Here is a 17,556-nt window from a genome sequence, read left to right on the forward strand (position 1 = left end):
AGGCAGCAGTTTAAAACAAACAGAAGGAAGTATTTCTTCACACAACACACAATCAACCTGTGGAACTCTTTGCCAGAGGATGTTGTGAAGGCCAAGACTATAACAGGGTTCAAAAAAAGAACTAGATAAGTTCATGGAGAATAGGTCCATCAATGGCTATTAGCCAGAATGGACAGGGATGGTGTCCCTAGCCTCTGTTTGCCAGAAGCTGGAAATTGGCGACCGGGGATGGATCACTTGATGATTACCTTTCTGTTCATTTCCTCTGGAAATGGGCATCGGCCACTGTCAGAAGACAGGATACTGGGCTAGATGGACCTTTGGTCTGACCCAATATGGCCATTCTTATGTTCAACAACTCACCAAGGGTTGTGGTGGATTCTCTCTGACTTGGGGTCTGTAAATCAAGATTGGATGTCTCAGTGCAGGAGTCATTGGGTGACATTCTCTGGCCTGTCTCTGCAAGAGCTCAGACTGGATGAGCAGAATGGTCCCTTCGGGACTTGAAAAACTCTGGATCAGTGAAAAGTGTTTCCTGTGGGTCTCTATCTGGATAGAGTAAGAGCAATTCAGTGTAAACTGTCTTTCCTTCTTATTTTCCAAACAGCCTTTGTAAAGCCACCTGCCCACCATGGCAGCCTTCTCTGTGCTCTATAAAGTCAATTTGCTCTTGTAACAATAAGCCCTGCTAAGGTGAGAACAACCAGCTATTTAGTGCTTCTCTGGTGCCTTTCTGCCTTTTGCCCTAATGCAGTTCCGATAGTCTATAGTTCTTATAGGTTTCCCTTGTTGGGGCTTGTTGTTCTGAGTTCATTCAATTTATTCAAAACTTCTTTAAAGAAACAATGTTGTGGAGATTTATACAGCATCTGCCATTGTGGGGAGCAGCTCCCATGAACAGAGAAGAGAGACTAGCAGAAATAATTCTCAACCCTACTCACCTCCGTTCAGTATAGGACTGGAGTAAGGAGCAATAAGTGCCTTGATGTCATGCTATGTCCTGGAATTTTCTAGAGCCCTGCCCAGCTCCTGGAGGGAATTAGAACAACCTCAGGGCTGCAGGCATTTATAATGAATGGAAAAACCCTAGCGGCTGCTTCAGCAGAATAACCTTTGTGCAATGGTGCTTTGCCATGCTCCTTCTGCCCCTGGGGTAACCCCTCTGCTGCGGGGAGGGCATCAAGACAGCTGCTCCAGTTCTACACCATTGGGGAAGTGCCTATGCTAGGAGTGTTAGCCAGGGGCTTAGGTACTGCCTTATGGCTCCCCATGTTGCTGGGGGAGGGGGGGGGGGGAGATGTGCAAGGATTTGGAATAGATTTCGTTTTAATTTTTTTTCTCCCTCAGCCCCGCCTCCCGTTTTGGGAAAAGTGCTGTAGAATGTAATAAAAATTGTAGCCTTTCTACAGTATGTTTAAACACCTTATGGGATTGAATGGAGAATTCTTGCTATAAAATTCTATAGACTGGGTCCAAATCCCTATAGAAAATATGCTATTCTCCATGCAGTAACTTCTCTTGGTCCCTTTCCCAGTTTTATAGAACCCCATCAGTTTTGTAAGACTTTTCCATATAGTTCCTTGGATTATTTAGACTTTCTCCTCCCCCATGGAATGATGGCTACTTGCAGTATATTTGACCACTAGATATGTCTGTCCGCATGAAGTTCCACTCGTGCTGTGGCAAAACCTCTGTAGGACTGTCATCATAGTCATTTTCTTTCATACACCCTTCCTATGTAGCATGGACCAAGGCTCCATCTATCATGACGTAGTGTCAGAGGAACTCTGGGAGACATTGATAGCTCCTCACTACAAGCCTGTTTGCTGCTTCTGAGTGGTTCAACTTTTATCAGCCCACAATCTGGGTGGAGTGAAAGCATCAGCACTGAGCTCAGAGGGAGGAAGATTAGGCCATGGTTGTGCACTTGGTATGCATGCCAGGGGGAGGGAAGCTAGATATGTTTGCAGAGCTTTAGTGAGAGAGGAGCAAATAGGAGTGAATGCCTGTGAGACAGACTGTCCTTGAGAAATGTGGGCTGGCAATCCCACAGGAGCCCTGGGCAGTTGGGTGCCAAACTCTCTTGGAGCCTTCTGAGGCCCCAGCTGGTTATTTCCTATTACTATCCTCCTGGGGGACTTATTGTCACTAGCTCAGTCACCTGCAGTATCAGCCAATCTGTTTGCTAGAAGCATATATAAGTTAGGAGGGGGATGTGACTTGGGGTCAGGAACCAGGAGCTCTTTTAAAACATTCCAGAGAGCACTGTACTTAGGATTTATCTGAGAAGATGAGATCCACAGCAGAATGCTATTGAGATGGCGCAGTGCTCAGATATACTTATAAGCCTGGTGACCAGGCTTGGGGCAACATTCCTACTGTGGGAAAGGGAACAGGCAAACGTATGCCTGATCCAACCAGACTGCCATGCTTCCATGCAAAGATATGGTTTCCAGTCATCCCATCCTCAAGCAAGTGACTGTGCCGACAGCTGAGGAAAATCCATTCTTAGCTTTATCCACTTACAGAGCAACTCTGAGTGCATCAACTTAACTCAGACTCACTGATGCTGGTAGGCAAATAGCAGCAGCTCCCAGAACGGAGTGGGATTTGTTCCTACATGGACAGACTCTGACCAGATTCTGTAAGATGATGAACCTGCCTGAGGAATAGGCAGATTGTTCTGACAAGCACAGTTCAGCAAGGCCCCACCCTGAGCTGCAGCCTGGAGAGGCAGTCAGAGTCAAAGGGGACAGGGAAGAGAGAGAAAGGCAGCGCAAGGTCCACAATGCAGAAGAAGAAGCCTGTTTCATACAGACCCTGCTAGACAGAGACTGCAGGGGAAAGGGCATTGCAAAAAGAAATGGGAGACAGGATGTACACTTGAATCTGCAGACAGCCTGGAACAATAGTTCTGGGAGGGGAGGGGCTCAATGAGAGGTTAAGGAAGGTGTCCTATAATGATAATTTACAAGATATTAACCCTTTCCCATGTAAGGAGGAAGAGGGAAAATCACAGCAGCTGCACAATTTACTGCTCATCAGTTTCTCCCTCCACTCAAGGAGCCCAGCACAGTCAAGCATATGGCCATGTTCAAGCCCCACTAAGAAGAGCCAACAGAGCCTGGGAGCAGGACAATCCTATTCTGAATATCTGCACAATTTAATATGAGACATATCCCACTGTGGTGATTCATGTGTGTGAAGGTTATTTTGTGGGAGGAGCTTGGAAGAGCACCACTAGAACAAGCAGGAAAAAGACTTTCCCTCCTATGAAAAAAATGGAATAATAGGGAGGGGGGAAATTGTCCCACACTGGAACAAAAGGTCAAAAATTCACCATTTCTCACAGAAAAAAAAAGTGTGAAAAATTCCATTCTGGGAAAACCAAAATGGAAATTTTCAGTCTGCTCCCTCAGCTGCCAGAGCTTCCCAACTCCCTGGGCAGCCAGAGCTCTCAGTTTCCTGATCTCAGCAGTGTCATCATCAAAAAAGCCCAACCAGCTAATTAGATTGTGGTTTCAGACAATCAGAGTCCCCTTCCCAGGCAGCCCCACACTGGTGCAAAGGAGGTCTTCTGTGAGGATGGAGCAGGTTATTTCTGGTGCCATACAGAGCATAGTGATCTCACCTGCATGGGGCTCTAGAAGGCTCTCGAGTTCTTCTCCCACCAGCTGGTCTATGGAAAGATTGAGTCCATTTTCTGAATCCCCGTCATCTGCCTCACTCTCTCCTTGACCACTGTCCTTTATAGTGAAGCAATCAGCATCCAGCCCTGCACTCCTGCAAAGGAAACCAAATCCAGAGCATTGATGCTGCCCTTTTCCAGGGACCAATCTCCATGTCCCCCCCACCTCATCTCTTTATGGTTTGCCTCTTCCCAGAAAAACAGGCCCTGGGGGAGCAGAGCTGCTGTGCTACTGTCACATCTTGATTGTTTTGAAGCCCATTATTGGTGCTTCCTGTTTCCATTAGTTTCTCTCACCCCTCTTCCTCTCAGCACACATCTTCCCCCTCATCTCTATCAGCTGGAATTACATGGTCACAGGCTTTTCCTTAAATAATACAATAGAATTTTGTACACTTCTGCAGCCCTGCATACTTGTGACATGTACGGAATTGGAGTACAGAGTTTGCGCTTTTTGCTATTGATTTCCAACTTAACAATATATTTCTAGCTGGACAAGCACAAGACCATATTTCATGTGGGAAGACCAGATTTCACGGCCATGAATTTGGTAGGACCCTAGTCATGGGGTACCAAGTCAAATGCCTTACAAAAGTCTAAGTATATTGCATCCACACTACTACCTTTATCAACCAAATTTGTAATCTCATCATTTGTTTGACAGCACCTATTTTCCATAAACTTGTATTGATTGGCATTAATTATATTACTCTCCTTCAATTCTTTGTTAATCAAGACCTGTACTAGCCATTCCATTATCTTGCCTGGGATTAATGTCAGACTGGCAAGCCTATATTGACCAGGTCCTTTTTTTTATGCTTTTTAAACATTGGCACAGCATTAGCTTTCTTCCAGTCTTCTGAAACTTTCCCAAGGTTTCAAGACATACTGAAAATCAACATTAATTGACCAGCTCTTTTAAAACTCTTGGAGGTGTTTTGCTTAAACTGTAGAAAGAGACTGAGTCTGGGAAGTGTCCTCCTGAAAGCCGACCATTTCAGAGAAACCTGAGTGACTGAAAGCAGCCTCTCCAATCCCCTTCTAGTCCCTTCAAAATGTTGGCTGGAGGGTGGGCAGCCAGGAGGCCCTGGGCTCTGTCACTCACTTTCTGGGTGGTGCAGGACAGGTCCCTGACCCTCTGTCCAGAGATCTACAAAAGGGAATACTACTCCAGTGTCAGCTGCCTGTGCTGTAGAGTTTCCCCAATTCAGGTGCTGCATGCAGGAAGGCAAAGCTTGGTATTTATTACAGGGGGCCCCTCTGACCCTCACTCCCTCAGTTTGTTCACTCTCAGTGCCCTTTCCCTCTCAGATCTTAGGGGTATTACCACCATTGGACAGCCTTTTTCTGGTTAGGCTCTTGTCGCTTTGGAAGCAGTATGAGCTAAACCATAGAAGGTCCTCTTTCCCTAATACATGTCCACATGGTGACTTAGACCAGTAGAATTATCACAGTATACTTATGCCAGAAAATTTCCCCATGTAGACAAGCACTCAGTCACTCTTCATCCCTCCTTTCTGCCCTAGTGTCGCTCCCCCGTGCCAGTGTACTCAGTTTTTCCTGCTTCCTCTTCTCCAAATCCCTATGGAGAAGGGACCAAGGCCCAGACCTTCACAGGTATTTCAGCTCCTAACTCCCACTGAAATCAATGGGAGTTAGGTGCTAAACACCACTGAGGATCTGGGAGACTCTAAGCCCCGGTCTACACTACGAGTTTAGGTCAAATTTAACAGTGTTAGATTGATTTAACCCTGCACCTGTCCACACGACGAAGCCATTTTTGTCGACTTAAAGGGCTCTTAAAATTGATTTCTGTACTCTTCCCCGACAAGGGGATTAGTGCTGAAATCGACCTTGCTGGGTCGAATTTGGGGTAGTGTGGACACAATTCAACAATATTGGCCTCCGGGAGCAATCCCAGAGTGCTCCATTGTGACTGCTCTGGACAGCACTCTCAACTCAGATGCACTGGCCAGGTAGATAGGAAAAGCCCCACAAACTTTTGAATTTCATTTCCTGTTTGACCAGCGTGGCGAGCTCAGAGGTGACCATGCAGATCTCATCAGCACAGGTAACCATGGAGTCCCGAATCGTAAAAGAGCTCCAGCATGGACCAAACAGGAGGTACTGGATCTGATCGCTGTATGGGGAGAGGAATCCTTGCTATCAGAACTCCATTCCAAAAGACGAAATGCCAAAACATATGAAAAAATCTCCATGGGCATGAAGGACAGAGGCTATAACAGGGACCCGCAGCAGTGACGTGTAAAATGTAAGGAGCTCAGGCAAGCCTACCAAAGAGCCAGAGAGGTAAACGGCCACTCCAGGTCAGAGCCCCAGACATGCCGCTTCTATGATGAGCTGCATGCCATTCTAGGGGGTGCTACAACTACCCCAGCCCTGTGCATGGACTCCGTCAATGGATGCAACAGGGATGTGGATTTTGGGGACAAGGAAAATGATGAGGAGAAAGAGGTTGAAGATAGCGCACAGCAAGCAAGTAGAGAAACCGTTTTCCCCAACTACTAGGAATTGTTTTTTACCCTGGATCTAGTACCCTCCCAACCCACCGAAGGCGGGCTTCCAGACCTAGAAGGTGGAGAAGGGACCTCTGGTGAGTGTACCTTTGTAAATATAATACATGGTTTAAAAGCAAGTGTGTTTAATGATTAATTTGCTCTGAAGACTTGGGATGCATTTGCGGCCAGTACAGCTACTGGAAAAGTCTGTTAACGTGTATGGGGATGGAGCGGAAATCCTCCAGGGACATCTCAATGAAGCTCTCCTGGATGTACTCCCAAAGCCTGTTAGCCACACGGTGCGGGGAGGGGTGAAGCAATCATCCCAGAGTGTGTGTGTGGAGGGAGGGGGGGTTAGTTGGGTTTGTGCTGCACGTTAACCCGAAAACTGCAGCCCCTCCTTTTAAATGGCCAACCCATTTTAAATAGCCAACCCAACGGGTGCTTGGTATGTGAAATGAGGGCACTGCTGTTTGGAAAAGACGGTTACTCACCGTAGTAACTGTTGTTCTTCGAGATGTGTTGCTCCTATCCATTCCATGTAGGTGTGCGCGCCGAGCGTGCACGACTCTCCGGAACATTTTTACCCTAGCAACTCCGGCGGGCCGGCTGGGCGCCCCCTGGAGTGGCGCCGCTATGGCGCCTGTTATATACCCCAGCCAGCCCGTCCGCTCCTCAGTTCCTTCTTGCCGGCTACTCTGACAGTGGGGAAGGAGGGCGGGTCTGGAATGGATAGGAGCAACACATCTCGAAGAACAACAGTTACTACGATGAGTAACTGTCTTTTCTTCTTCGAGTGATTGCTCCTATGCATTCCATGTAGGTGATTCCCAAGCCTTACCTAGGCGGTGGGGTCGGAGTGAGACGTGGCAGAGCGCAAGACTGCGGAGCCGAAGGCTGCATCGTCTCTAGATTGTTGCACCAACGCGTAGTGGGAAGCGAAGGTGTGAACGGAAGACCAGGTGGCCACTCTACAGATGTCCTGGATAGGGACATGGGCTAGGAAGGCTGCCGACAAGGCGTGAGCTCTGGTTGAGTGAGCGGTGAGGTGGCATGGTGGCACGCGAGCAAGCTCGTAGCATGTCCGTATGCATGACGTCACCCAGGAGGAAATTCGCTGCGAGGAGACCGGCTCGCCTTTCATGCGATCGGTAACCACCACAAACAGTTGGGTCGAACGCCGGAAGGACTTCGTCCGATCGATATAAAAAGCGAGGGCCCGGCGAACGTCCAGGGTGTGGAGCTGCTGCTCATGGGATGAGGCGTGCGGCTTCGGGAAGAAGACCAGAAGGAAGATCTCCTGGTTGAGATGGAAAGCCGACACCACTTTAGGAAGGAAGGCTGGGTGTGGCCGAAGCTGCACCTTGTCACCATGGAAGACGGTATACGGTGGAATGGCCATCAGGGCACGGAGCTCAGACACTCGTCTGGCCGATGTAATCGCCATGAGGAAAGCTGTCTTCCAAGAGAGATAAAGCAGAGAGCACGTGGCCAGGGGCTCAAAGGGTGGTCTCATAAGCTGGGCCAGAACCAGATTTAGATCCCACGTTGGAGTAGGACGACGTATCGGCGGGTACAAACGATCGAGGCCCTTAAGGAATCGGGAAACCATGTCGTTGGAGAAGATGGACCGACCACCCATAGAAGGTCGAAACGCCGACACGGCTGCCAGGTGCACCTTCAAGGAGATCGCTAGACCTTGGTCTTTAAGGTACCAGAGGTAGTCCAGGATGGTCGGGATGGGGACTAGGAATGGATTAAGGCCTCGTTGGTCACACCAGATCGCGAAACGTTTCCACTTCGCGAGATAGGTAGAGCGCGTTGACGGCTTTCTACTTTCGAGCAGGACTCGCTGCACTGTCGCCGAACAGTCCCTCTCTGCGCGAGTCAACCACTCAGGAACCAAGCTGTAAGATGCAGGGACTACAGGTTCGGGTGACAAAGCCTGCCGAGGTCCTGAGTGATGAGGTCCGGCCATAGCGGGAGGGGAATGGGATCCCGAATCGAGAGCTCGAGCAACAGGGTGTACCAGTGTTGTCTCGGCCAGGCCGGAGCGACGAGTATTACGCGGGCCCTGTCCCTCCGAAGCTTGAGTAGCACCCGGTGTAAGAGCGGGAACGGAGGGAATGCATAGAGGAGGTGATCTGTCCATGTGAAGAGGAATGCATCTGACAGGGATCCCGGAGCTCGACCCTGGTACGAGCAGAACCTGTGGCACTTCCTGTTCTCCCTGGAGGCGAACAGGTCTATCTGGGGAAACCCCCACCTCCGGAAATTGTGTGGGCCACATCTGGGCGTAGGGACCACTCGTGGGAGGTGAACGACCTGCTGAGGTGGTCGGCCAGCGTGTTCTGTACTCCCGACAGAAAAAACGCTTCTAGGCGAATTGAGTGGGTCACGCAAAAGTCCCACAGGAACATCGCTTCTTTGCAGAGTAGGGAGGACCGGGCTCCGCCCTGCTTGTTCACATAGAACATCGCTGTCGTATTGTCTGTGAACACCGCTACGCAGAGGTCCTGCAGGTGGGGCCGAAAGGCGAGACATGCCAAGCGGATCGCTCTCAGCTCCCAGACGTTGATGTGGAGGGAGAGCTCCTGAGCCGACCATAGACCTTGCGTGTGAAGGTCGGCCATGTGAGCACCCCATCCTAGCGCTGAGGCGTCTGTGGTCAGGGTGACCGACGGGCGAGGAGGGCGGAACGGGACCCCTGCGCATACGACCTCTGGGTCTAGCCACCAGTTGAGCGTCTGGAGAGTGGGCTTTGCGACCGTCACCACCATGTCTATGGGGTTGCGATGGGGGCGGTACACCGCTGCCAACCAAATCTGGAATGGGCGAAGGCGCAGCCTCGCGTGCGCGGTCACAAACGTGCACGCTGCCATGTGACCCAGTAGGCGTAGGCAGGACCGCACCGTCGTTGTGGGGAAGGCATGCAGGTCCCGTATGATCGAGACTATGGTCTGGTGCCGAGGACGAGGAAGGCAGGCCCTGGCTAAGTTGGAGTCGAGGACCACTCCTATGAACTCCACTCTTTGCGTTGGAGTCAGGCAGGACTTCTCGGCATTGATAAGGAGGCCTAGTGACCGGAACAGAGACAGTATTTCGGCCACTTGATCCGCTACCCGCTCTTGGGATGGCCCGCGTATCAGCCAGTCATCGAGGTATGGGAAGACATGTATTCGACGCCGACGGAGGGTAGCGGCAACCACCGCCATGCACTTGGTGAAAACCCTTGGTGCGGTGGATAGGCCAAAGGGCAGTACTGCAAACTGGTAGTGTTCGCCGTTGACCACGAAACGCAGGTAGCGTCTGTGGGGAGGGTAAATTGCCACATGAAAGTATGCATCCTTCATGCTGAGGGCGGCAAACCAGTCTCCTGGATCCAGGGAAGGAATGATGGTCCCCAGGGTGACCATACGGAACTTGAGCTTGCACAGGTGTCTGTTGAGCTCCCGGAGGTCTAAGATGGGACGAAGACCTCCTTTCGCCTTGGGGATGAGAAAATATCTGGAATAAAATCCCCTGCCCCGCCTGCTGTGCGGAACCTCCTCTATGGCACCCACGCTCAACAGAGTCTGGACCTCTTGTAAGAGGACTTGCTCGTGAGAGGGGTCCCTGAAGAGGGACAGGGAAGGTGGGTGGGAGGGAGGGGGCGAAATAAACTGAAGGCGGTAACCGTGCTGGATGGTACTGAGGACCCAGCTGTCCGATGTTATGGAGCACCACGCCTGGAGGAAGTGGGAAAGACGGTTGGAAAATAACGGGGTAGGATCCTGGAGTGAGACTGATGGGCCGTCCCCGGGCGTCCCATCAAAAGGCCTGTTTGGGACCTTGAGGGGCCTTGGAAGGGCCCTGGGCCTGGTTACGCCTGCTCCCCGACGGCTTGCGGCGGTGTAACGCCGTATGTCGACTGTTAAAAGGCCTTGACCTGGCCTGGGTAAAGGGCCGGTAGGGCTGCTGACGGAATGACCTTCTCTGGGTAGCTGGCGTGTGCATGCCCAGAGTCTGAATGGCAATCCGGCCATCCTTCAGGGTCTGGATTCTAGAGTCAGTCTTGTCTGAGAAGAGACCCTGGGTGTCAAAAGGGAGGTCCTGGAGGGTGTACTGCACCTCAGGCGGCAAGGTGGAGGACTGCAGCCACGAAATGCGCCTCATAATCACCCCGGAGGCCACGGTTCTGGCTTCTGAGTCAGCGGAGTCCAGGGCGGCCTGAATTAAGGACCGGGAGGCTTTCCTGCCCTCTTCCAAGAGTGTCGAGAACTCTTGGCGTGAGGCTGGTGGGGTCAGCTCCGAAAACGTCCCCAGGGACACCAAGATGTCAAAGGTGTACCGGGAAAGCAGCGCCATCTGGTTGGCGATTCAGAGCTGAAGACCACCCGCTGAATAGACCTTGCGCCCCAACAGGTCCATGCGCCGTGCCTCCTTAGATTTCGGCGCTGCCGCAGGCTGTCCATGCCGCTCCCGGTCGTTTACCGACTGGACCACCAGAGAGTCCGGAGTTGGGTGCATGTACAAATACTCGTACCCCTTGGGCGGGACCAAGTACTTCCTCTCCACCCCACGTGCCGTGGGGGGGACCGACGATGGCGACTGCCAGATGGTAGTGCTATTACGCTGAATTGTCTGGATAAAGGGCAGGGCCACCCGCATCGGGGCCTCCGCTCCAATGGCATTAGTCACTGGGTCCTCGTCCTCCGGGACCTCCTCGACGGGCAGGTTAATGGCCTTCGCCACTTGGCGGAGAAGGTCCTGGTGTGCCCGTAAATCAATAGGCGGGGGGTCGGTCGTGGATGCCCCCGCCACTGCCTCGTCCGGAGAAGATGACGAGGACTGACCTGGGAGTACCTCGTCAGGAGCCTGCTCCTCCAACGGGTGCTCAGCCGCCACGGAGCCTGGATTTTGAGTCGGATCCTGTGGCAATGTGGTCTCTCCCGTCGGTGATGGGGGCGGCCTGCTGACTGTGGCCTCTGGCTCCCGACGCTGTGCTCCCACCGGCCTCGGGGGAAAGGGAAGCGCTCGAGGGTCATGGTAGTCCCAGGGGACCCAAAATCCCCACTGATGGGGACCATGTTCCCGGCCTTGGGACTCGGCTCCAAAGTCAGCACCACTGCCCTCGGGAGAAGCGATCGAGGGTTGATGAGAGGGCCAGGGCGGAGCTGAGGCGACACCCGAGTGTGCCTCCGATGCCGGTGGCAGGACTCTGAGCGGTGCCGAGGCTCGGTGCCGGTCATCGCGGTACCGGATCGGAGAGCGGGACCGGCGTGCGCTGCGGTGCTGGGAGCTCGACCGGTGCCGGGAGCTCGACTGGTGCCCGGAACTCGACCGACGGTGCCGGGAGCTCGAACGGCGTCGGGCGCTCGACCGCGATGGTGACCGATGGCGTCAGGAGCGGCTCCGGGAGTCTCGGTGCCGAGAATGGGCCCTGGAGCCAGATCTCCTGCGGTGCCGGTGACTCGGTGACCGTGATCGAGAGCGGTGCCGGCGACTCGTTGACCACGATCGAGAGCGGGAACGGTGCCGGGATTGCGACCGGTACCGGGATGCTGAACGGTACCGGGACTGCGACCGGCGCTGGGACGGGAAGCGGCGCCGCAACGGTGATCGGCGCTGGGATCGGGATCGGCGTGGTGGTGACAGTCTCCGAGATCGGGACCGGGTCCGAGATTTGGAGTGCCGTCTGTCGGGGCTTGGGGGCCGTATCATTGCCGGCTTGCCCACCGACTGGACAGCCTGCACCGGCGGTGCCGGGGGCCGGAGGCTCGGAGCCTCTGCGAGCTCGATAAGCTCTCTCGCCGTCTCAAACGCCTCAGGCGTGGACGGGAGCTGCAGCTCAACCTCGGCTGGGAGCAGGGTGGTGCCGGAGTTGATGGCCTCTGGGGTGCCGGAGTCGGCGGTTTGTGCACTGCCACAGCCTGAACCGTCTGTATCGGAGGTGGCTGGGCTAACGGCCTCGGAGGATGTTTCGAGGCCGTCTTCGGTGTCTTGAGCCTCCTCGTTGGGGAGAGGGAGCGGTGCCGGGTGTCGAGAGGCCTCGGTACCGGGGCGGCTCGGTGCCGCCGGTGCGCTGCATGCCGAGGATGACTTCGGCGCCGGTGGGGTCGGCGCGGGAGGCTGGAGCGAAGCCTCCATGAGGAGCTGCTTTAATCGAGAGTCCCGCTCCTTCCTCGTTTGGGGCTTGAAGGCTGCACAAATCGGGCACTTATCAGTTCTGTGAGACTCCCCGAGGCAGCGCAGACAGGAGTCGTGCAGGTCACCCATGGGCATATGCCGCTGGCAAGCCGCACAGGGCTTGAATCCCGGTGCCCTGGGCATAAGCCCGCACCGGTTGAGGAAGAAGAGGGGTTAATCCCTCTAATTCCCTACTAATACTACAACTAACTAAACTTAATCAATTAAACCAGCAACTAAACTAAACTAAGTTAACGAACTATGCAAAATAATGGAGAAACGCTAGGGCTGTGGAGGTAACGAAGCACTCCACTGTTCCAACTGGCCGTCACGGGCGGTAAGAAGGAACTGAGGAGCGGACGGACCGGCTGGGGTATATAACAGGTGCCATAGCGGCGCCACTCCAGGGGGCACCCAGCCGGCCCGCCGGAGTTGCTAGGGTAAAAATGTTCCGGAGAGCCGTGCACGCGCGGCGCGCACACCTACATGGAATGCATAGGAGCAATCACTCGAAGAAGAACCAATGAAGGTTAACGAAGCCAAAAGACTGTGGCTTACCATGGCTGCCTGCAAGCCGAATTTTGTTGCCCGCTGGCCCTGCGTGTGTGATCTCTCACACCAAACCGGCAGGCCCTCAATATAAGAGGCAAAATGCGACCTTGTAAAGAAAGCACATGTGCTATGTAATGTTAACAGCTTGGTTCAATGTGAAAGAGTCTACCCATTGTTCTCTAAAATATGTCTTTTTAAAGACATCTCTCCTTTTTTTTTCCTCCTGCAGCTGCAAATGTTTCAACGCTCTCCGTATCATCTCCGTCCCAGAGACTAGCGAAGATTAGAAGGCAAAAAAAACGCACTCGCGATGAAATGTTCTCTGAGCTCATGCAGTCCTCCCTCACTGAAAGAGCCAGCCAAATGCATGGCCGCAGACAATGTCAGAGTGCAGGAAAGCACAAAATGAATGCGAGGACATGTGGTGGGATCAAGATAATAGGTGGCATCAGCATGATGAGAGGAGGCAGGATGCAATGCGGAGGCTACTAGAAGATCAAACTGATATTCTCCAGCGTATTGTTGAGGTGCAGGAAAGGCAGCAGGAGCACAGACTGACTCTGCAGCCCCTGTGTAACAAACTGCCCTCCTCTCCAAGTTTCATAGCCTCCTCACCCAGACCAGTACTGGATTTACCATGGCACCAGGCCCACGGTCCAAAGGGGCCCTGGCCTGGCCCACTCTTTTCCACCTCCCCCCCCATGGGGGCAGAAGCTTAGTGCTGCCAGCTCCTGCTGCAGCAGGGCAGGCTCTGCTGGCAGCCAAGCTCCTCCCCCGCCTCTTTCGTTTCCCCCGCCCCCGCCGCCGATCAGCTGGATCAGCTGCTTGCCAGCAGGAGGGAGGGAGGAGAGCGGACCCTCAGCATGCTCGCTGCTCCAGGGAGGAGGAGGAGAAGAGGCAGGGGCGGAGCCTTGGGGAAGGGGCTGGAACTAGGGCATGCCCCCTTCTGCCCCCTGCCGTGACCACTCCCATGACCCCAGACCACACCCACACCCACACCCTCTGCCCACCCTGACCCCTGCACCCCCCTCATACACCTGCAGCCCTTTTCCTACCCTGACCCCTGCACCCCCTCACACATCCCCAGCCCCCTGCCCACCCTGACCCCTTCACCCCCTCACACATCCCCAGCCCCCTGCCTTGACCCCTGCACCCCCTCACACACCCCCAGCCCCCTGCCCTGACTCCTGCATCCCCACACCCAGCCCCTGCCCTGACCCCTGCACCCCATCACGCACACCCAGCCCCTGTCCAGCCCCTGCACTCCCCACACACTGCCCTCTGCACCCCTCACACACACTTAGCCCTCTGCTCCAACCCCTGCAACCCCCTCACACACCTCCCGCCCCTGCCCACCCTGACCCCTGCACCCCCTCACGCACCCCCAGCCCCCTGCCCTGACTCCTGCACCCCTACACATACCCAGTGCCCCCACCCCATGCCCTGACTCCTGAACCCCCTCACATCCCCACCCCCATCCTGAGCACCAAAAGTGAGCTCCTGCCGCCCCCTGCATTCCTACCTGCACCCCTCGTGCCAAACAGGAGCTGCCCCAGGTAAGCGCTCCACACCCCACCCTCCTGCCCCAACCCTGAGCCCCCTCCCTCACCCTAGCTCCTGGCCAGACCCCGCACCCCAACATTTTTTATAATATTTGGAAAAATTATTAAGTGGTCTGTTGAGACTCTCTGCGATTTTCAAGTGGTCTGTGGAAAAATAAGTTATACTACAAGAACAATCAAGGTATCTCACTTTATTTTCATTTACTTGCGATTACTTATAGGAGGAGGATGAAGAAAAAAGAATGAAAAAACAGGGGTGGAGGGAGATAAGAGAGAATGTTCTTTTTCTTGGCTGGGTCCCAAGGAGGGGCCGCAAAAATGAAGCTGAGCACAGGGCCAGGGGGTCCCACTAACTCTAAATCCACCACTGGCTGTCACGTCACCTGGGCTGGGGATACTGTGTTAGCTGATCCCCACAGTCTCCAACCTACCTGGGCAGTACAGCAGACATAGACTCATAGACTTCAAGGTCAGAAGGGACCATTATGATCATCTAGTCTGACCTCCTGCACAATGCAGGACACAGAATCTCACCCACCCACTCCTGTAACAAACCCCTGCCATTAGCTCCTCTCCACTCCCTAGCCCACCCACCCCTTGCTTCCCACCACTTAAGGCTTAGCCCTCTCAGTTTTAAAAATGATTGCTTGCCCCTCCTTGCCCGCCACCCAGGCTTTTCTGGCATGCCTAGCCTACTCTTCCCTCTGTCTACTCCTCAGCCAGGCACCCTCCTTCCTCCACCTTACCCACCACCCTTGTCCCTGGCAGACGAGGATCTAGCTTCCCTTCACTGCTCTTTGCTCATGTACTTCCCAGCCTTGTCTGCAGACCCAGCTCCTTTGTGTTCCTTTGAAGCTCCCTTGTCTCTGTACCCTCTGCTCATACTGGGGACCTGGAAGGGCCAGCGTGGTGGTCTGGCCACTCGCAGCACACCCTGGAGCCACAGTATGTTGGATTGTATGCAGTAAGGGGCTGACTCTAGGTCCCCTGTGCACTGGTGGGCAGGTTAGGTTTACCAGGTGTCCGGTTATCAACCGGAACATCCAGTTGAAAAGGGATCCTGGCAGCTCCGGTCAGCACTTCTGACCAGGCTGTTGACTGTCTGGTTGCCAGCGCCATGCAGCAGGGCTGGCAAGCTCCCTGCTAGTCTCTGGACTGTGTGGCTCCTGGGAAGCAGCCGGCATGTCCCCGCTCTGGCTCCTACACATAAGTTGAACCAGGGGGCTATGCACGCTACCCCTGCCCCAAGCGCCGCCCCCGCAGCTCCAATTGTCTGGGCACCCAGGCCAATGGGAGCTTCAGGGGCAGTGCCTGCAGACAGGGCAGCGTGCAGAGCTGCCTGGTTGTGCGTCCACATAGGAGCCGGAGAGGGGACATGCTGCTGCTTCAGGACCTGCTTGAGTTAAGCGCCACCTGTAGCCTGCAACCCTCAGCCACCCCCATGCTCCTGCCCCAGCTCTGATCCACCTCCTACCCTCCAAACCCCTCGACCCCAGATCAGAGGACCCTCCTACACCCCAAATTCCTGATACCTGGCCCCACTCTATAGATCACACCCTCAGCCAGAGCCCTCATCCCCTCTCGCATCCCAACCCACTGCCTCAGCCTGAAGCCCCCTCCCGCACTCTGAAATCCTCATTTCTGACCTTACCCCAGAGCCTGCATCCCCAGCCAGACCCTCACCCCCTCCCGCACCCCAGCCCCCTGAACCAGCCCAGTGAAAATGAGTGAGTGAGTGAGGGTGGGGAGAGCAAGTGACAGAGGGACGAGGGATGGAGTGATCGTGGACAGGGCCTTGGAGAAGGGGCAGGGCATGGATGGGGCCTCAGAGGAGAGGTGGGGCAGGGGGCAGGGCATGGGTGTTCGGTTTTGTGTGAGTAGAAAATTGACAACCCTAAGGCAGGTAGGATTGCCAGGTGTCCAGTTTTGGACCAGAACACCCGGTCGAAAAAGGACCCTGGTGGCTCCAGTCAGCACTGCTGACTGGACCGTTAAAAGTCTTGTCGACAGCGCAGCAGAGCTAAGGTAGGCTCCCTGCCTGCCTTGGCTCCACACAGCTCTCGGAAGCAATGGAATGTCCCTCCTCTGGCTCCTATGCATAGGAGCAGCCCCCAGACCAAGCACTGGAACTCCGCACGCTGCCCCCAGACCAAGCACTGGAACTTCAGCCAATGGGAGCTGCAGGGGCGGCACCTGCAGACAGGGCAGCGAGCAGAGCCACCTGGCTGCTCTGCGTAGGAGCTGGAGGGGGAACATCCCACTGCTTCTGGGAGCTGCTTGAGGTAAGCACTGTCCAGAGCCTACACCCCACATGCCCCAACCCCTTGCCCCAGCCCTGATCCTCCCACCTTCCAAACCCCTTGGTCCCAGCAGAGCCCCCTCCTGCACCCCAAGCCTCATCCCCAGCCATAGCCCTCACACACCCCACACCTCAACCCCCTTCCCCAGCCTCCTCATGCACCCTGAACCCCTCATTTCTGGCCCAGTCCAGAACCCACACCCTACAGCCCAGAGCCCATACTCCCTCCCACACTCCAAGCCCCTGCCTGAGCCCCCCCTCCCCCACCCCAATACTCTGAACCCCTCAGCTCCACCCCCAGTCTGGAGCCCTTTCTTTCACCTCAAACCCCTCATCCCTGCCCCCACCCCAGAGTCCACACCCCAAGTCGGAGCCCTCACACTCTCCCGCATCCCAACCCACTGCCTCAGCCTGGAGCCCCCTCTCACACCCTGAACTCTTCATTTATGGCCCCACCTCAGAGTCCGCACCTCCAGCCAGAGCTCTCACCCCCTCCCGCACCCCCAACCCCCTGAGCCAGTCTGGTGAAAATGAGCGAGTGAGTGAGGGTGGGGAGAGCAAGCAACAGAGGGAGGGGGTGAGTGGAGTGAGCGGGGGCAGGACCTTGGAGAAGGTTTAGAGAAGGGGCGAGTCTTTGGAGGAGGGGCGGGGGAGGGGTGGGGCAAGGGTGTTCAGTTTTGTGTGAGTAGAAAGTTGGCAACCCTAGGGGCAGAGGCAGGGCAGGTGGCAACATGTCTCAGGCTTGATGAGAAATCATTGAAGAGATTG

General features: G+C 54.6%; 1 protein-coding gene across 4 annotated transcripts in view; it reads right to left on the reverse strand.

Moving 5' to 3' along the window:
* Positions 1–17,556, reverse strand: part of PCDH12 (protocadherin 12) — a 48,077-nt gene that overhangs the window by 24,490 nt on the left and 6,031 nt on the right. For 3 of the 4 annotated variants that reach the window (XM_039483112.1, XM_039483115.1, XM_039483113.1), the window contains exon 3: positions 3,632–3,783. In XM_039483112.1, coding sequence (XP_039339046.1) covers positions 3,632–3,783 — 152 coding nt within the window. Of the gene's footprint in view, positions 1–941; positions 1,030–3,631; positions 3,784–17,556 lie in introns of all 4 variants that reach the window. The other variant, XM_039483114.1, reaches the window with a different exon arrangement.

Source organism: Mauremys reevesii, linkage group 8 (genome assembly GCF_016161935.1).
Source record: "Mauremys reevesii isolate NIE-2019 linkage group 8, ASM1616193v1, whole genome shotgun sequence".
Taxonomy (NCBI): Eukaryota; Metazoa; Chordata; order Testudines; family Geoemydidae; genus Mauremys; species Mauremys reevesii.